An 18,740-nucleotide genomic window follows, 5' to 3' on the forward strand; every position below is an offset into this window, starting at 1 on the left:
AGCTGTGTGTATTTGTAGGGACTGTCAGTGTGCAAACAAACCCAGTGTCTGCACAGGCCAAGCTCTTGTGCTTGACAGAGGAAACTGAAACTCCCCCCCTCCCCCTCCTCACCCTCCTCACCCCCTTGCTCTGCCTGGGAACTTTCTGCCACTCCCTCCTCCAGTGAGACGTACCTGCAGGCTGCAGACAACTGAACGCAGCGGACGAGTGATTGCAGAGTAAAATCAAAGGCCGGAAACCTTGCATGCTTTTCAGCCTCTGGTGGGGTGGGCTGCTGCTGCTGCTTCAAATACACTGCTTGCAACAACGAAGAAAACAGCTGCATTTTAATCACGCTAACAAATACCCACCGACCCAGCTCAGATCGCAGCCTTTTCTCCAAAGCTTTTCAGATCCTCTCCTTTGCACTGACACAGACAAAGCTGCTTCTTTGCAAATAATTCAATTCATCTAGTTAAGCACTAAACTGATAACATTATTTTTTTTATGCCTATTGATTTCTATTTGACTGCCTAAAGGACATACATGTGTAACGAGCTGTAGTCAGCACATTGGTCCCAGTGACCAATGACACTTCTCATCACGCACGGGAAGGACCTATTGTGGGTGTCTGGAAGTCTTTTTTTAAGTCCCCCCCCCCTGTAGTCACGTGACAGAGGATGTAGCGGCTGATGACTTCACAGCCTTTTTATATAAAAAAAAGTTTCCCCTCTTGAAGTTCTAAAAAGAGGAGCGTTTCTGCTCAACTCGTGCGATGCTGATGTTGTAGAAGTCTGAGGCCTGTGTCTCGCTAGGGAGGGGTCGCAGAATCTGCACTTCGAGCTCGGCTGCGTGTGGAGATCTGCTGTAAGTCCATTTCTCTTCGTGTCGCTTTTTCTGCTGCGAGAAAGAAACCTGCGTCTTTTTTTTCTGGTGTTTGTTTCAGAAGAGAAATGCGTGCAGGCAAGCGGTGAAGTCATTTACACTCTGTTGCGAAGGGACCACTCATTTATTATGTTAAAGTTTTAAACATGAGGACAAGTGCGCACTTTTTCCTCAAGCGAAATTTCTAGACGTGTCCTTTACAATATACAGTGAGAGAAATACCAGATTTTACCACCTGTGTGATGTTAGTTCTGAGTTTGATATTTGTAGGTTTTAAGTTTAGCTTGAATATGAATGATACAGTTTTCAAACCTGATTTTGTTTTTACTTAGAATCAACCAAATTGCTATCAGAACATAAGAGGTTACAAAAGTCTCTTGTTCGATTGCCAGTAACTTATTTATCCTAAAATTTCACATCCCAATAATTATATCGATAGAGTGCTTTCTGAGATTAAAAGTTAAAAACATGTGGGGGCTTAAAGCGTTGAAGGTCTTGTGGCCCTGTTTTGCATGAGGGTGATAACATTTTAATTTTTTCTTTGAATGCTATAAACGGCTTTAAAGTTTCTGTAGTATTTGGAGGTTCGTTTATTTTTCTTTTAATTAATTTGGAAGCCCAAATGTCGTTCACTGTAAATACAGTAAATTGAGACACAAACCAGGATAATAATCGGTTATTTTTCAACAACTTCATTTCTTCAAGAAATAAGGACTCGTTATAGTGAGGATTCTAGTAAATTGTCCTTTGATTCATTGTATTAGCCTATTTAGTGCTTAAAACAGTATAATGGCTCTAATGTGGGGGAAAAAAGCAAAACAGATTACTAAAAATATTAAGCTTGTAATTACCTTTACAAAATATAGCTTACCATTTTTGTAGTTATAACATGATTATATTATAATGGCTTTCGTGTTAGGAAAATACAGAATATTGTGCAACCAATGTACACATGACAAAAGAGGACAGATGTTCCACAGGTGTGTAGCTGCCGAGGGAGCTGTCTGGGATACAGGAGCTTATTAGATCTTTAAGGCAGCAAGGAGACAGGTTAAGTCAGGGGTGTCCACTCCTGGCCCTGCCAGCCAGTGTGTCTGCAGATTTTCTCTTCAAACAGGCAGAACTCAAGGAGCTGAATTGGACACTCCAGGACCAGGAATGAAGACCCCTGATTTACGTCCTTATTAATCAATGAAAAAACTAGTCCCGCACAGGCAACCAGTGCAAAGCAGCTGAAATGGAGTCTCTACTACCTCACAGCTCTTAAGCACTGGGTTCAATTCTAGCTATGGTACTTTCTGAGTGGAGTCTGTATGGGTTTTCTGTGGGTATTCCATTTCTGCTCTGGTTTGCCGCAATGCTCCCAAGAGTAAGCGGATTTCAGATAAATGGCGGATGGATCAATATCCACAGGATTACTGAAGCCTATTAAAACGCACGTAGAGGCCCCAGCTAACACAGCAGTACATTAATCCAGGCTGTACAACACGAAAGCACGAAACGGCTCCAGATAAGGACAGGCTTGTTCGTAATTGGACAAGATCGCACGTGTGAAAATATTATATTCTCGTGGTATGTGAGGTTATTTGCATGGCATGTAAATGCTGCACTTGAGTCAAAGTTAACAGTCATTAAGTTAACAAGCGAGATTAGTCAATGTCCAGCTGACTGCGGATCTCGAACCACGTTGAACAGAATACCGTATCTTTGAATTCAGTGCTGGTGCTAACCAAAAACTCAGGTAGGTGTTGGCTCCCTATTTTTAGGACGGAAATCAGTACTATTTTTACCTCCTCACCAATGTGTTACTAAATCAGATGGAGCCCCAGCCACCTGTGAATTATAGCAAACAAACCAAGTGCTAAATCCCTGGTCTTACAAGACACAGCGCGGTGTAATGGAGGGGACAGCCGCTTGATTGGAAAGACATTGAATAACGCCGAGGCAAGATGATGAGCATCTGTCCGGAAGTGGGAGAAGGATATTCTAGTTCTTCACATGAAAAGGGGGATTTTTTTCCTTTTCTGAACAGGTACTGTGGCATGAAAGAACCAAAAAAATGTGACCATTGGTTTACAGACCTTTATTAAACGGTGACTCTTTTTTTGAACAAAAGGATGTGGTCACCTGCCTGCAGAGGCTTCTCTCTCATTCCCCCGAAACAGAAGCAGCGAGCGTGAGGTGCTAAACCATCAAAAGGGACACAGTGCTGAGAACAGGCCTCGGGCCCCCAGCTGTGTGTCTCTGCTTCTCGCAGGTCTGGTCGATAGGCAGACACCTGGGTGGCCACTGTGGGCTCACAGCTAGAGCACTTCGAGGTGCGTTTGAGGGAGAGGAGGATGGAGCGCAGACAAGTCCTTTAGAGCAAAGGGAGATACATTTAATTCTGCTGCGAATAATGGAACAAGGTACCTCCGCAGGTGTGAAGAAGAAGGTTCTACAGCCAAAATGTTTTTCTACTTTCTGTCTTTCAGCATGGAGTCAACATTAACTTGTTCCTTTGCAGCCAACACACACAGACTCAGTAATGTATTTCATTGTCTTTTATTCTACTTGGACCTCCAGTGAGACCTGGTCTAATTGATCAGTTACTGTAGCTAGATGCTCAAAACTCCTTTTTTATTCTGTATGTACTGTAGCATATTTACAGGAATCGCACCTTGAACCAGCCTGGTTCACAGTTGAATCGCTCACGTTGGGCAGGGACCCTCGCTGCAGAGTCAGAAGCCCGGTTCAGCTGCTGTCCTGCAGGCTCAGCCCTGGGGAAAGAGGAGGCAGCAGTTTTGCTGCCTGCAAGTTGAGTTTTCTGACAAACCTGACGCCTATGTTTGGCGTTTGAACTGACAGAAGGTAGCAGAACCCCTTCACACGAAGTAGGAGGCAGAGAAAGGTCGAGGCTGGTACAGAGTTTTATTGCTAATTCATGTTTTTTTTTTTAACAAAAAAAGCTCCTAATATTGACATATCAGAATGGCCTCTCAAAGTCTTAGATTAGCATCTTGAAAGAAGGTGACCCTCTGGTATGTTATTGTGCTTTTTGGAGAAAAAAAAACGTCAGCCTTGCACGGAGTAACCTGAATACAGGGCCGTGTCTTCCTGTGTGACAGGGCGCTGCAGGGCAGGTGCTCTAGGCTCTGTGCTACCAGACTCCGCTGCGCAAAGGTCACCGTGGTCAGGAGACGGCGCAGCTCTCGCGGCCTGACTCACTCTTTCCGCCTGACCCGCTCCCGCCGCCGCCGGGGACATGGCCAACAACACGCACGGCTCCGCGGCCCCTCCCAGTGAGTTCCTTTCCTCTTCTCTTCTGAACGCCCCCCCCCGGCGAACACGCCAGCACCAGGATCGCCGCAGTGGACCTGCGGCAGGCCGAGAAGACGTGTCGGGTCCACACTGGCCTTTGCAAGAGATTGCAAGGAGGGGCTGCTGGTTATTGTTGGCTCTGGCCGACGGCTGGGTGCCCTGTCTCTGACAGGTAGCTATGGGGGGTGGGGTGGGGGACTTGCCCTTCCTTCCTGCATGGAAACTAGATCTAGGCTGGCAGCCTGGCTATGAGCAAGAGCCCAAAGCTTCGTTAATGAAGACATGGTAATTAACAGGATTTGTTCATGATTCTGTACTTGCTGGAGTATGTACACAGACCGGGTTTAGGGAGAGACCAGCCAGGCCCCTGTGAGTGCAGTAAGAAACCTTTTTGTTTGTTTGTTTGTTTGTTTGGAGTTGCTCCGGCTTGCCTGCTTTACACCAGTGTCGATCTGTTATCCTCTCTGCCTTCTTTCCAGAAGGTGGAGATTTGACGGAGGCACATTACATCCTCATCGGCATCTCCGCCTTCACTGTGGTGGCCATCGCCCTGCTGGTGGTGCTCTGGCTGAGGAAGTGAGTATTTGAGTGCGCCCGCGGTCAGCCCCGCACAAATAAAAGCAGAGGTTCCAGCTGGGAGCTGTGTCAGCCTGCTGGCTGCAGAGGAACAAGCAGGCTGAAAAGGGAAAAGGAAAAAGAAAAACCACGTTGTTTGGACTGTAGAGTCTCCTCATGTGTGTTAGGGAGAGATAAGGGGTTTAAGAGACAGGGGCAATCAATTCCTGAGAAGGTGTGGAAGGCAGCAATCTGGAAATGAACAGAAAGATGAGAAGGAGATAAGCTGACAGTGTAGCCCTGCGTGAACCAAGTTTAAGTATCATTTTGGCCTTTGCTGTCTTTTGCAGTACAGGAGTGTTTGAGAATCCCTGTGAAGGTGCACAGGCAGAATAGTCAGTGTGATCATGGCTGGGAGAGGTAAATCAGCTTGGAGAGCCAGTGGATCTCTGAACCAGTGTTGGAGCACCTCGATAGATCCTGTGATCCACAGAGAGAGAATAGTGCCTCCTACTGGTAGACATGAACAATTAGTCTTAGCAAGTGGTAGATCCTAGGAGCTTTTTACAGACCTCCCGCTCATGGAAACTGTGGGACCAGCTTTGCCCACTTTTTAAGATGGATTACATAAAGCCTAGCTTCATGGTAACGCTGACAACACTAACTAACAACACTGACTCACGGATCTTTCCCATCGCATGTTCTCCGTCTAGGTACCGTGCCTTGATGCGCACCATCCAGAACCTTCAGAGAACGGGCTGTTTTGTCAATGTCCCCCCCTCGGACGCCCCCATGCCGCACAGCACCTCGCTGGACACCCTGGAAGAGGACCCTGTCCAGACGGGCCAGCAGACGCCTGCGGAGAGGCAGAAATCCAAGTCTTTGAGCAGGTCGATATGGAGGCCACCACAACCAGTAAGTCTCGGATCCCGGGACGTTTTTGTTCTCGCTCGGAACTTTGGTTTTATTTCTGGGGCGCTGAGAAGAGAATGAAGGGCTTCACTGCAGAGGGAGCCCCAGAGGAAACTAACGGGGGGGGGGGGGCACCTCTCATCTCCAGGGACCCCGCTTCACGAAGGCGGACCTAAACCTCATGCAGATCATCAAGGCTGGGAAGGAGGGCGTCTTCTACAAGGCCAGGATGAATCGTGGGACCTGCAAAGGCCACTCGTTCTTCACCTGCAAGATCTCGAAAGAAGGTGGGTTTTTTGGAGATCCCCCACCCCCCCCCCCAAAATAAAAGAGTGGGCAAGCTGCTGAGAAAGCAAGTCACAACCCTGCATCTTCTTCAGGAACCCAGCAATAAGGCAACCTTATTACATCTCGTGCAAAATCTGTGTATATTAAATACAGGACACTATATGCACAGGTCTGCTTTGGTAAAGTCCCTGAATAGGGGATATGTAGTGTACATTGCACTGTGAAAGTGCTTATCAAGCAAAAGCTAGTGCCCTACTTTTTCTGAACAGAATGTGCAGCCTGAATGTGCAGGCTGATGGCTAGCACACTAGGGATTGCTTAACGTGCTTGATCTGCAGTTCGTCTTCACCAGAGATCCAAGCCCTGTGAGACCTGTGTTGAACAGTGGCCACAGAGCCCTTGGAGCGGGCGATGGGTCTCACCTGGGCTGCCTGTTTCAGGTGTCAGCCCCAAACGAGTGGAGACGGAGGTGTCCATCATGAGGAAGCTGGGGCACCACAAGAACGTCCTGCAGCTCCTGGACTGGAACACAAGCCAGGGTGAGGTGGTGGGGCGGGGTGGGGGGTGGGGGGCGCTGGGTTAGAGAGTCTTTTGGTTTCTTACAAGCTTTAATGAATCACACAGCAAAAACTAAGCATATTCCTGCGCAAGACAAGCAAAAAGAAGTCAGGGTACTTGTTGGAGTACAATGGTCTGTATTTCCTTTTTTAATACACACAGCATGTAGAAGGAAATACTCTGCTTGGTCCCTCTGCTACTGCCATTCAGCCTGTGGTCGTGTCAGCAGTTTTTTTTACAAGGTGCTCGTGTTTGCTGCCCCAGAGCCCTACGTGCTGATCATGGAGTACGTGAACTGTGGGACCCTGCGCAGCTTCCTGCAGGCACACAAAGAGAGGCTGAGCCGAGACAGCGATCTGCAGAACCTCTTCACCATCGCCTCCTACCACATCGCCCTGGCCATGGAGCACCTGCGCTCCAAAATGGTAACGGCCGCGGCCTCCGCGCGCAGGGGTGCAGGGGGCACGCCGGCGTTGCGCCACGGCGGCTCCGGCTGGGAGGTGCTGTGTCTTGTTGCCGCGTGACCAGTGCCATCTCGGTGCCGCACAGGTGGTGCACTGTGACCTGGCCCTGCGCAACATCCTGGTCAGCAGCTTCCCTCACGAGTGCAAGGTGGCGGAGTTCGGCCTGGCCAGGGACCTGACGCGCATGCGGAGCCGGCGCAGCAGCCGCAAGAAGTGCAGAGCGGTGAGTCTGAGCGCGGTGCGCGGGTGGCACCCCTCCCGTAGCCAGCCCGCCCTCCCGTTTCCTAACATCTTCTGCCAACTCGGGGTCGCGGGGGAGACGGAGCCGATCCCAGCGAGCAACGGGCACGAGGCAGGGTACACGCACGCACGCACGCACGAATGCACACACGCACCCACCAGTAGCCATTAACCCACCATGTCTGGGCTGTGGGAGGAAACCCACATGAACATGGGGAGAACACACAAACTCCACACAGATAGCAGCCCGGGAATTGAACCCAGGGCCCAATCGTGATCTCGTAGATTATTGCTCTCTTGTTGTGTGTGTGTGTGTGTGTGTGTGTGTGTGTGTGTGTGTGTGTGTGTGTGTGTGCTTTTCACATGCTTCAGCATAATGAAACGGAGCTGACTGGAAGGGGACGCTGTGATTTTGGGGAGGGTGGATTTCAGCCACTGTGCGTGTGTGTGTTCTGGGCAGGAGCGCGTGCCCCTGCGCTGGTACCCGCCGGAGTATTTCAGACACAACTACTTCAGCTTCAAGGGCGACGTCTGGGCCTTCGGCGTGGTGCTGTGGGAGATGCAGACTTTTGGTGAGTCTGAGAGCGGAGACTGGGGGTTGGGCTTGAGATCAAAGTGCAGAAATCCCTTTCCTGTCCTCTCTTACCGACAACGAGACAGCGAGAGGCCGAGGTTTGCCTCTCTCTATCTTCAGACCCTTTTTGATTTAGGATGTAATGGGGCCTCTGCTGCTTTGCCAGTGTCCAGGTCATCACTGTAAAAGACTCATTTATTTTAAATGGACTTACTTGGTGAAATAAAGGATAAAACAAAAACTTGCAGGTTTTCTCATATGAGTACATTATAATTCGGTTTTCCCTCTGTAGCTCAACTGCTAAATGTGCTTCTGCCTGGAAGCCCTTTAAGAGCTTGCAGCTCGACCCAGACGTGTGAAAGATAAAGACTAGGGCTTCCCTCTCCTGTCCTTTCGCTACCTTTGTCTTTTTCCCTTGCCTGTCTCTTCTGGTTTCCTTTTTCTCTACTCATTTATTCCTGTTTTTATGATTTTATTAATGTTGGATTACCACAGTTTGCTTAGGTCTTTCATGCCATGATGATTGTTCACATTTGTTCATTTTGTGTGTGGTACCATGTAATATTCTTTCTTTCCCCCGAAAACCCAATCAACAAATTGAACAGAAACTGAACATAATGAAGCTGTATTTCACTTTGTGTTTCCTAGGCACTTTGCCCTACCCCAACCTGGAGACCTCAGAGGAGGTGGTTTTTCACATCTGCTCTGGGAACAGGATGAGAATCCCGGAGACATGCAGGCCTGAAATGTGAGCTCTTGGCTTCTTTTAGACCTGTGTCCCAAGTAAGACCACAGTGGCTTGAATGTAATAATGCTTGTGCAGCGAGTTCTTTGTTTCTCTGATTGTGCTGAACTGTGCCGTATAAGGGTTTGTAAGTCGGCTCGAGCTGATGAAATCAGTCGGGGAGCGCTTCTCCTATCTTGGCTCTGCAGTCGCTGTTGGGGTCTTGGCGGGTGGGGCACTGACTCCCATGCTGTACAGAAAAGAAAAGAGACACAGTGTTTTGGCTGTGGACCCTTCTTCAGGTGTGTCAGAGGTGAGGGATCTACCGAGGTGAGTTATAGTTATCAAAGGAGGATGATATGGAGCTGTTAGCTGTAAAAATTCCCTTGCTTCTTTGATGTTTTTGTCAGAAAGAGAAAGAGTGGTAGAAAGAACTAGTTTCTTGGAAAACGGTTGCAGACGTCTCTTGGTGGTGTCCGTGTCAAAGGAATAAGTGTTAGATTTCAGAAGAACTCCTTTGGGAGCGATGTTGTGATGATGACTTGTGTAGAGGAAGAGGGGGTGGTGAGAAAGCCTGGTGTTGGAACAGATCTCTGTGAGGAGAACGAATGCCTGTTTGGTGAGAGGAGGGGGCAAGTAGCCCAGGGAGGCGGAGAAGGCAAAGAGCTCCAGAAAAAGATTTAGCAGAAGGCACAGTGGGTCGCAGCAGAAATGGGCTGAGGAATTCGAAGTAGAGATCCGCGCAAGAATGCGTAGGCCGGAGGCTCCATGACCAAGACGTCGTCCGTTCTCTCTTTCCCTTACAGCGTGGAATAAACCGTCACCAGTTGCTTTGCAGCCTACGCATGCTGACGCAGCTCCCTGCTTGAACTTCTCTCTGTCTTCTCCCAGCATGCAGATGATGGAGGACTGCTGGCTGGAGCCCTATACCCGCCGCCCCTCATTCTCGGACATCATCGGCATCCTGGAGAACATCTTGGAGAACGACGCTGTGAGCAGCTCGCTTTTATTCTCATAGATCCTGTTTCAAGAGGTTTAGGCTGCGTATGCGAGTCCCCTTTCTGCTAGCACCACACAGCGCAACCTCTGCTGAAAGGCGCTCTTAGATAATGGGTAGAGATAGTGGAGTTGCCAGGCTTTCCAGGGAATTCCCTGAGAATTCGGCATGCTCTTATCCAAGACTTGCCCTGCACTGCACATGTCATGGCACACGCCTCGCAAGCGCCAACAGGACAAACGTCCCTCCGAGGAAGGAGAAGGAGTCCCTCTGAAACCAACGGTGCTCAGTGCAGTCCAATTCCGACACCTGACGATCGTAAACGCAAAGACCTGCAAGCATTCGTGCTTCTGCTGTCGTCCCTGCTGGGTCTGGAGGCATCATGGTGCTGAGTACTCCGCGGCTCATCTCCGAGCACAGGGCAGGTTGGGGCCTAGGAGCTGGGATTGGGGGGGGGTTCACTGGTCGAGAAGGAGCAATGTGGTGAGGGACTGGAGCACAGCATAGCAGGATGTGGGAAATCTCCACCTTCTGACCTGACCGCTTTCTCCAGATACACTGTCATTGTGTGAGGAGAATGGTAACAAAGGAGGTAAATTTAAGGTGTAGTTAAAAACAACAGAAAGTCACTCTGCTTGCCATTATCAGTTTTGGAGCTTGAACTGTGGTTAGAAATGAAGCAGGAGACCCAGCTCACCTCAGGGGACAGAGGTAGTGATCAGCGCTGGCCTTGGTGTGATCCCTCTGTGCTGCTGTGCGCCTGTCTTGCAGGATTATGTCGATGTAGACAACAAGAGGCTGTTGCCCACAGTGACGGGGGCATCGGGCGACTGAAGCTCCCGTCGCCTGCCGCCGCCTGGATCCCAGCGATCAGAGGACTTGGCTTCCCTCCGCGTGATCCCATTCCCGAAGCACGGAGCCGGGAGCGGGAGCCGGGACTCCTGTGGGATTCCTCCGCGCCACCACGCCTCCAGCCCCGGCAGAGCCGGAAGCAGCAGCACTTCCTGGACGGTTGGATTTCCGTGAGGAGCATCCGTACGGAACGAGACGGTGCAGTTCTGAAACAATTCAGGGGCCCGAAGCTCAAATTTGTGGGCAGAGACACGCAGGAGTCTCCACATGTCAAAAGGGAGGGTTTTAGTCTCTGGACTACGTTACCTTGGCCTTGCAGGGCCTTGTGCAATCCTGCACTGCGATAGCATAAGGTGTGCGACTCCCTACACGAGGGAAACGAGACAAATAGGGTTTCTTTCTTACACTAAGCACAGAGTTCAGTTCTGCAGTTGCTGTTCAAACTGGCCTGCGGTTCAGCGACAGAAGGATTACTTCAGGGTTTCACAACTGTTGCCGACTCCTTATTTAAAAAAAAGTTTTATTTAAAATCTACCAGTTGCTTCTGGATAATGGATAATGCTTTTGCATTTTTCTTGACTTCCTTGTCGACAATATACCAGCCCTGTAGCAGAACCTGTCCAATATAGCTGTGCAATATTGAAGAGACTTTCATGGTTTCCTCTAGGAAAATACACTGTTAACAGATGAACTGTTTTTTTATTTATTTTGCTAATGTTTTGTCTTTTCATACTATGCATCACCCCCAACACTTCACACCACGCTGTGTTCCAGAAGGGGCCATAAAGACAGCACTATTGGTCGGTTCTTCTCAAGGATACTTAAAAATCATTTACGCTGTATTTATTGTCCCAGTATGTTTTTCAATTGCTTCTGCACGATTCTGCACATACTTGGTGTGATTCAATGATGTACTGCACATGTTCCTTCTTCCAATATTGATATTTGAGCTACAGCAATAAAAGATAATAAGGGTTTGCTGGGCAAAGTCTAAATTTCACTTATCCGAGTCCCTTCCGTAGATAGAAGTACATTCTTACTTTCTTTTATAATATAGTGTAACCTATTTAACATTTCTTTACAAATTACTTATTTACTATCAGCGTTCTAGATTTATATTGAATATAAATATACAGTATTCACCTCTTCAGTTTGAAAAGGGTTTGCTCGCATGATTGCAAACCCATGCGAAGCAGACACCCAGAGCAGAGGTGAGAGATCAGTTCTGGTGAACCTTGAACCTTGAATGAACCTCCTTCAGCCCGGCGAGCCGGTCCCTTCAAAGCCGGTTTCATCAGTAATAAACCGTGGAGCCCCGCCCCTCAGCGACCGCCCACCGCAGCCTCGACTGAGCGGCGCAGCCAATCAGCTTCGCGGAAGAACACGTGACTCCACCCCGCCCCGTCGACTGTTTCCTCAGCGGGTAATTAATGCGTCTCTGGTGCAGCGGAGACTTGAATTTATTTAGACAGTCTTTCGAATAACAATCGTGGGGTTTTTTTCCCGTTCATCGTTGCGATTCATTGATAACGTTTGCTCTTCGCTTTTCGGCAGCCAGCCGCCTTGTGCGTGTTGACGCTGTAAATAAACATGAGTTTCGTCCGCTTCCTTGAGTGGGTCTTTTTCTTGTATTTTGCCTCCCACATTCCGATTACTCTCTTCATCGACCTCCAGGCTCTTCTGCCCGGCGAACTTTACCCTCAAAGCGTAAGTAAGACTTATTGTGACCGCATGTGCATGTGTACTTCACTACAGTAGCTGGTCTTTAACTTACCCGTTAGCTAATCGGTAACCACCGTGTGCGCCGTGTTGATCTCTGTAGGATTTGCAATATCGGCTAAGGGTCATATACCAGAGGTCGGTGTTAAACCAGAGACGCGGCAAAACGTTGTTTTAATATGAATTAAAATATGCTGGTTAAGCACTGTTCGCTCTAATCGTCCACATTGTCTGTGAAATGAATTCCTTTGGACTTTTATACCGGCTGGCTGTAATGACAGATGACATGTTCTGTGCACCCGTTGCCGGATAATTGCAGTGCTCGTTTCTCTCGGCTCGCAGCTGAAGGATGTGTTACGCTGGTATGCAGCCCAGTTCAAAGACCCGATGATGCTGGATCCCCCAGCCTGGTTCAAATCTTTCATCTTCTGCGAGGCTCTTCTGCAAACGCCCTTTTTCCCCGTCGCGGCTTATGCCTTCTACAAAGGTGAGTGGATTCACAGAGCGCCCCTGGTCGCAGCCTGATCTCCTCAGATCCCCGCAGATCTCAGAAGCTCAGCCAGGCTGGGAGATGGGAGAGCTCTCAGGACAGGCCAGGCTGCTGCTCAAGGTGCTGTTGGTGGACCTTCCCTCTGATCCTCAATTTCTGCACTCAGTGCGCTGGTGTCTGTTGGAGGTGCCTGCCTTCTGGTGAGATCTTAGGCTGAGATCCTAAAACTTTTGGTCGTTCATCGAAGATCACCAGGGACTGTGCAGAACAGTAGTGGTGTTAGTCCTGGTGTCCTGGTCAAATTCCACCCTGGACATCATCTCCCTCCCTTCATCCCTGATATTCCCTCCCTGGTCTCACGTGCAGGGGGGGTTGGTTGCTGGTTCAGCATGGGTGCTGCCCTGCAGTGATGACTGAAGTAGATCCCCTGCTGTACACGGAGAGCTTTTTGGAAGTTAAGCCATGTACACCTCCGATGAGTTATTCCTTATCGAGGAGATGAAAAGCGTAATGTTGTGTCCGGCGTGGTTGTACAGAGAGCCGAATGCAGGTGAGCGTGTCTCGGGCGGTGTTTTCAGCTGCTCTCTCCGCTGTGTCGTCTATGCAGGAGGATGCAGGTGGATCCGGACTCCTGCGATTGTCTACGCCACCCATGTGGCGACCACGCTGATCCCCATCCTGGCTCACATCCTCTTCTACCGCTTCCCGGAGGCGCCCCACCCCGGCCCCCAGAGCCCCCAGGAGCGCCTCGCTCTGACGGCCATCTACGCCCCATACCTCCTCATTCCCATCATCCTCCTGCTCACCATGCTGCTCAGCTCGGCCTACAGGGCGGCCGCAGCCCCGGCGAGGGAAGGTAGGGCAGCGAGCAAGAAGAAGAGATAGGCTGCGGGCGGCTCTCGTCCGCGTGCTCTGCGAGGCTCCCCCGTAAATCGTCCAGCCGTGTTTTTTACATTTTTTTTGTACCTGTTTTTGCGTTGCAAGTAATTTAGGAGCGCATGCCAGCCCTGCGATGGTGCATGGCCATGGCAAAGAGTGGATGAGGACGTGCACGTTGCTAAAAAGGACGATCGCAGAGTCGGGGGTCTTTGTAGTGACTGAGGACGCTGAAAAAGCTGGAGTACCTCAGTCGGTTCACTTGGCGTGGGAGCATTATGCCTTGGGTCCCCAAAGACAAGTGCACACATTACACCTGAAGGAGACCACTTGCTGAGCTGGCTGACTCGCTGGCCCATCACAGGGACTGTAAGCATACAGCATCAACAGGATTGATGAAAAAATATAAAAACAAATGTCACTGAATTGTTTCCCGCATCCCATGTGTTGACTGTCCTTTTGAGAAGGATATATGCGTCGACTTCAAGTTAAACCTGGCCTGCTCCGCTGTTATTTGACTTCCACGTTTTCTGTCTAGTTGACTAGGATGTGCTGGTGATCACTCGGCTTCTGTTCCTTTTATATAGACGCTTCACGTGAAATCAGCAAAATACCTTTGTGCCCAAGTTTAATTCCTAGCACTTGTGCCAGTCTGGGTAAGAAACAAATGTACATGTAGTATTCAAAAACGTCACCAAGGAGTTCTGTGTGGGTTTTATGTGCTAAAACTGTACATTTTCTGGATTCTCCTGAATTTGAGTGTTTTAAATAAGAGTGCACTAGAAAACGCATCAGCTAATGTCTTCACAGCAGCTTCTTCTCAGACAAGATTGATTTACACTGTTTACATTTTTCACCAATTGTGTTCTTCCGCTGGATATAATTTTTTATTTATTTATTAAATGTCATTCCAAACCCAAGGACGTTGTTTTTGATGATAATAATAGTGGAGCCCAATTTGCTGTGTAGTGTGTCGGCAACACTTCAGTGGTGAATATTAATCCTTAGTCTTATTTTACAACGTCCTTGAGCAGTTTTGATATAATTGATCCTTCTCTGTGTATGCAAAGGAAAACTCTTAACAAACTAGTAGTTGCAAGACAGAATCGTAGATTATGGTGCACAAACTTCCAAGGCTAAAGACACAAAGACACAGGCATTATATATGATTTTATTCAATTGAACCTTTTTATTTAAAGAGCTTGTTTTCCAATTGCTTTTATCTTTAATCTGTAGCACAGTTGACACCAATGTATATGTCTGCTGACAAAAAGCAAAAGGAATAATACCTTGAATTTCACTGTATTATATGTACTTCACTTTCAAATAACTGGCCATAAAATGGACTGATTTCTCATATAAGATGATATCATAAAGTGATATAAGCACCTTGGGCAAGAATAACACAAATATGCAATTTTTGGTTTGGTCCCATTAAAAGATATTTAAATATTAGACCTGGATTACACACACTAAAGCACAGATAAAAATGGAATTCAAAATGCTATAAATGGCTATAAAACACACTTTACAACCATAAACAAAAAGTTTACAAGATTATGAAAATGGATTTTTATACTGGATCATGCAACTGTTTTATACAAAAGGTAACAAAACTAGCTTTACAGAATACCCATCAGATATAAATAGTATAAATAATATGAGTTCATTGGTAGGTAAATATGTTTTTTTCCTTTGTGGTGTGAAAGGTAATGCTAAAGATATTTCAGATATCTGGCTCATTCCATCCACTTCTTAGAAAACTCAGTCATCATGTGGTCATGGAAAATTAAGACAGAAGCTGGTAAGAATTGTGGTCTTCTGTGTAAATAGGGGAATGAAGAAGTGAAATGTTACCATCATTTCTTTTTAGCTACCTACTAATATGTAGGTTGAGCTGTGCAGGGGTGGCATTGCTTGTCTGCAGTCTAGGTTCTCACGACCTGAGCAGTTGTCAGTTGAGTTTGTTCTGAAGGAGTCCTTCCAGCTCTCCAGTTTGCCTGAACAGAGGCTCTGTTTGCTGGTATCCATGTACTTCTGAAAGGAGTCAGTCCTAGAAGAAACATCCCGTCTGCCCATCTGCACGACAGCAGGCGCGCTGACCCGAGCTCACGCCCACAGGGCGGCCACGGAAGCAGCTCTTACTTCTGAAGGATGAACTGGTCGATGAACTCGTTTTGCTCTGCTTCTACTTTGGACAGCGCTTCGTACTCAATCCTATACCTGTATACAGAACGTAGTGACAAAAAAAAATCAATCTCAGCTCTCTTTACTTAGCCCTCATCTCTTTAATTATGGCAGAAATATCTAAGGAATTGAAAGATTTGTGTTCACTTTCTCCCCCCTACCTCTGCTGTACTAAATCATGAGACAAATTCAACACCTTATCTTTCCTATGTAGGCCACTTATTGACCTTTATGTGCAGTGCTTAGTGATGGAACAATTTAGTTGATGGGACACAACGCTTTAAATGTAGTGCCCCAGCAACCACCATGCCCTGTGACTTTGGGAGAATGAATTCACACCAGTTCAAGAAGCATCAGTGAGTATTTACACTAGATAACACCGAGTGTAAATGCTCCCCCTTCCATATGAACTAATGCAGTAAGAGTTGTGAAGTCTTACCTCTCCAGCTGCATCTTCTTCTCTGCGATCAGAGCCTGGAGCTGCTGCTGTTGGGCCTCCCTCTGCTTGGCCACTGATTTCAGGAGGTTCCTGGCACCAATTGCCTGTAGGGGGCAGCACAGGACACAGTCAACAAGGAGGTCACCTTTTTTGAGGAGTTGTTTTACTAAGGTGCAAAGGCAGGTGCATTTCAGATAGTTTTACAGGCTGTGGGAAAAGCAGGATAGGAGAAGATTCATTTCAGGTGTTAAACAACAGTATTGGATAGCTACAGTGACTGAGAGATCGTCTTGCAATTTACCGTCTTGTTCATGACGTGAAATCATTAATGATTGAACCCGTACCTTCATTTTCTCTGTCTCAGCCTCTTTTGCCAGCTCGTCCACCAGCTCTATCAACCCTCCAACAATCTTCTGAAACTGGCCAATCTCTGAAAAAGAAACAGTCTGACCCTCGGCTCCTGCATAAAACTTACCTGGATTATTTTTTAAATATGCAATACCAAATTTAAAGGTTTTCTGTACAGAAATGTGTATAATTATCAAGTCAATTTAAAGCACTACCAATACATGAATGTTAATGTTGTCATTAGATAAGTGCAAAGACATTTTAAACTACTCCACTTCCACACTACATTAACAATTTCCATGTGCATGTACCACAGCCCCTCGAACTTGGCTAAAGATTTACTTTAATCTTTCAATTACAGTCATATTTTTCTGCCACTTTATCCTGTTTTTAATGCTTCCTTTAATGTGGGTTTGTACAGCATCTTGAGATGCAGAGCATTAAAACTGGTGCTTTAGAATTACAATTGAATGGCACGCAAAACAATAATAATTGCTTACACTTATATAGCGCTTTACTGGACACTCTACTCAAAGTGCTTTACAGATAATGGGGACTCCCTCCACCACCACCAATTATGATTATTAACAATTTAACGGCACACAAAAGCTACCGGCCCATTTTGATTCCTGGGATTGGGCGGAGCAGTGGCTCTGTGGCTCACGATCTGCGCCTGTGGCTAGAAGATTGCTGGTTCAAATCCCGCAGCCGGCAGAAGAATCCTACTCCGTTGGGCCCTTGAGCAAGGCCCTTAACCCCAACCGCTCCAGGGGTGCTGTACAATGGCTGACCCTGCGCTCTGACCCCCAGCTTCTCTCCCTGTCTGTGTGTCTCATGGAGAGCAAGCTGGGGTATGCGAAAAGATAATTCCTAATGCAAGAAATTGTAAAGGGTTAATAAAGTGATGTTGTTATTATTAAGCATTCCTGCCCGTCTCCCCCGGCTGCTCCACCTGCTCCACTTACTCTCCACAAAGTCTCGGCATTCCTCCTTCAGCTCGGTGGTCTTCTGGGCCACCTCGGGCTCCAGCACGCGCAGCTTGTTGAGCTCGTCGAAGTGGAGGCCGGCTTCCGCCAGCGAGTCCTTCGCCATGATTGGTGGGCGGGCCGCGGGAGGGGCTTGTGAAAATACGTCATAGAGACATGTTTAGCACGGTGCAGCCTGTCCTTAAAAAACAAAACAAAAAAAAGCCTGTGTGAAGGGGTGCATGACTACGCGAAGCATCCCCCAAATGTGGTGTAAGCTTGTTCTAAACAGTCACCGTGACGGCAGTTTCTGATCACTGCTTTGCACACAAAACAGGGAAAACGCACGATACGAAACTTAAAGAAACTAAACCTTCCTTTTTTGTCCCTCTGTTAACGGTAACACAAATCCACAATGTAGACACCAATGTTCGGGTTACATTGCAGGTGGTTTAAGAAAATACATACCTAAATGACGGACTGATAACGAGAGGACGAGAAATGCAAAACGTAGTGTAACGTAAGCCTTAACAGTTTTAAGTAGTTCTTGTCTTTCTCTGAAACTGAAAATGTTGCATAGCCAAGAATTTAACGTGCTTATTTACAGGTATTCCAAAGAAAATATCACGCACCTTTCAAATTGGAATGAGGAAAATTTTTCTTTGAAGAGGAAATACAACGTCATTATTGACGCCTATCCAAGAATTGTTAGAAAAGTAAACATACGGAGTTCGGATTGCAATCACAGTTCGTCCGGATGAACTTCATTCATGCCAGTTACTTAAACACTATTTACATACTTTTTACAACGTTTACTGAAAATGTAACTCACCGGACTTCAGTTGTTTTTTTTTTAAACTGCTGAATTACTCTGAATATGTGTCACGTCAGACTCCTCGTATGGTTCTTGTTTCTGCGGCTGCCAGGGAGACAGTCCGATTCCGACCAACATGGCACTTCCGCAGCGCTCGCGCTCGACCCGTATATTTTTCGTAGGAGTGGGAGGCGGGCTAGTCGTAAACAACAACAAAATTCCTTGAATATGTTAGCGAAAGAAGCGCTATGATTTGGATTTAATTTACTAACTGTTATAATTCATCCGATCATAACTTGATTTATATTATGTTATTTCAATGTTGTTTTTGTATCCCGATACTTGAAATTCCCTTTTGTTTATCGAATGGTTGATTCCGTCGGGTCGCCTGGAGGACGGAACCATTTAGCATCGGCTAAGGGGGAGATTAAGTATGAACGGAATCTGTAATTCCCAAAATATGCAGTTAATTTACATATTAAATTTTAATTTCAATGTAATTTGGTTTGAAAGTACAATATGTTTCTAATTTTAAGCGTCATGTTCTCGGTGTTTTAAACTCGTCTATAATGG

The 18,740-nt window shown here is 47.2% G+C and overlaps 3 protein-coding genes across 8 annotated transcripts; 2 read left to right on the forward strand and 1 right to left on the reverse strand.

Annotated features, from left to right (window-relative positions):
* Positions 1-683: 683 nt before the first annotated feature.
* Positions 684-11,020, forward strand: LOC107079903 (tyrosine kinase receptor Cad96Ca). Of its 4 annotated transcripts, XM_069184528.1 has the most exons (13): positions 685-847; positions 3,340-3,389; positions 3,973-4,146; positions 4,645-4,741; positions 5,434-5,635; positions 5,781-5,919; positions 6,361-6,459; positions 6,743-6,903; positions 7,028-7,165; positions 7,643-7,754; positions 8,405-8,504; positions 9,372-9,471; positions 10,249-11,020. In XM_069184528.1, the coding sequence occupies exons 3-13, from the start codon at positions 4,110-4,112 to the stop codon at positions 10,309-10,311; spliced, it is 1,248 nt and encodes a 415-aa protein (XP_069040629.1). In that variant the 5' UTR covers positions 685-847; positions 3,340-3,389; positions 3,973-4,109; the 3' UTR covers positions 10,312-11,020. The 4 variants fall into 4 exon arrangements, with proteins under 4 accessions (XP_069040632.1, XP_069040629.1, XP_069040630.1 ...); XM_069184531.1 differs by lacking the exon at positions 3,340-3,389 and having other exon boundaries at positions 684-847; positions 4,648-4,741; XM_069184529.1 differs by lacking the exon at positions 3,340-3,389 and having other exon boundaries at positions 3,950-4,146.
* A 733-nt stretch (positions 11,021-11,753) lies between these two features.
* tmem97 (transmembrane protein 97) lies at positions 11,754-13,835 on the forward strand. The gene is made up of 3 exons (XM_006640902.2): positions 11,754-12,036; positions 12,391-12,535; positions 13,146-13,835. The coding sequence occupies exons 1-3, from the start codon at positions 11,920-11,922 to the stop codon at positions 13,421-13,423; spliced, it is 540 nt and encodes a 179-aa protein (XP_006640965.2). The 5' UTR covers positions 11,754-11,919; the 3' UTR covers positions 13,424-13,835.
* Positions 13,836-14,571: 736 nt separating this feature from the next.
* On the reverse strand, positions 14,572-18,495 carry ift20 (intraflagellar transport 20 homolog (Chlamydomonas)). 3 transcript variants are annotated; one of them, XM_069184534.1, is made up of 5 exons: positions 18,186-18,495; positions 17,354-17,506; positions 16,385-16,470; positions 16,041-16,144; positions 14,572-15,637 (listed from the first exon to the last, which is right to left on the reverse strand). In XM_069184534.1, the coding sequence occupies exons 2-5, from the start codon at positions 17,478-17,480 to the stop codon at positions 15,556-15,558; spliced, it is 399 nt and encodes a 132-aa protein (XP_069040635.1). In that variant the 5' UTR covers positions 17,481-17,506; positions 18,186-18,495; the 3' UTR covers positions 14,572-15,555. The 3 variants fall into 3 exon arrangements, with proteins under 3 accessions (XP_069040635.1, XP_069040636.1, XP_069040634.1); XM_069184535.1 differs by having other exon boundaries at positions 17,354-17,549; XM_069184533.1 differs by having other exon boundaries at positions 17,354-17,554.
* Positions 18,496-18,740: the final 245 nt, after the last annotated feature.

This window comes from Lepisosteus oculatus, chromosome 26 (assembly GCF_040954835.1).
Source record: "Lepisosteus oculatus isolate fLepOcu1 chromosome 26, fLepOcu1.hap2, whole genome shotgun sequence".
Classification (NCBI taxonomy): domain Eukaryota; kingdom Metazoa; phylum Chordata; class Actinopteri; order Semionotiformes; family Lepisosteidae; genus Lepisosteus; species Lepisosteus oculatus.

What these genes read in the sequence shown, in the direction of transcription:
- tmem97 (XM_006640902.2), top strand. Translation starts at nt 11,920, where the DNA reads ATGAGTTTCGTCCGCTTCCTTGAGTGGGTCTTTTTCTTGTATTTTGCC. An exon ending in GCGAACTTTACCCTCAAAGC is followed by an intron (nt 12,037 to 12,390) that starts GTAAGTAAGACT and finishes CTCGGCTCGCAG; the next exon opens with CTGAAGGATGTGTTACGCTG. An exon ending in GGCTTATGCCTTCTACAAAG is followed by an intron (nt 12,536 to 13,145) that starts GTGAGTGGATTC and finishes TCGTCTATGCAG; the next exon opens with GAGGATGCAGGTGGATCCGG.
- LOC107079903 (XM_069184528.1), top strand. Translation starts at nt 4,110, where the DNA reads ATGGCCAACAACACGCACGGCTCCGCGGCCCCTCCCA. An exon ending in GGACTGGAACACAAGCCAGG is followed by an intron (nt 6,460 to 6,742) that starts GTGAGGTGGTGG and finishes TTGCTGCCCCAG; the next exon opens with AGCCCTACGTGCTGATCATG. An exon ending in GAGACATGCAGGCCTGAAAT is followed by an intron (nt 8,505 to 9,371) that starts GTGAGCTCTTGG and finishes GTCTTCTCCCAG; the next exon opens with CATGCAGATGATGGAGGACT.
- ift20 (XM_069184534.1), bottom strand. Translation starts at nt 17,480, where the DNA reads ATGGCGAAGGACTCGCTGGCGGAAGCCGGCCTCCACTTCGACGAGCTC. An exon ending in CTGAGACAGAGAAAATGAAG is followed by an intron (nt 16,145 to 16,384) that starts GTACGGGTTCAA and finishes TGCCCCCTACAG; the next exon opens with GCAATTGGTGCCAGGAACCT. An exon ending in AAGAAGATGCAGCTGGAGAG is followed by an intron (nt 15,638 to 16,040) that starts GTAAGACTTCAC and finishes TTCTGTATACAG; the next exon opens with GTATAGGATTGAGTACGAAG.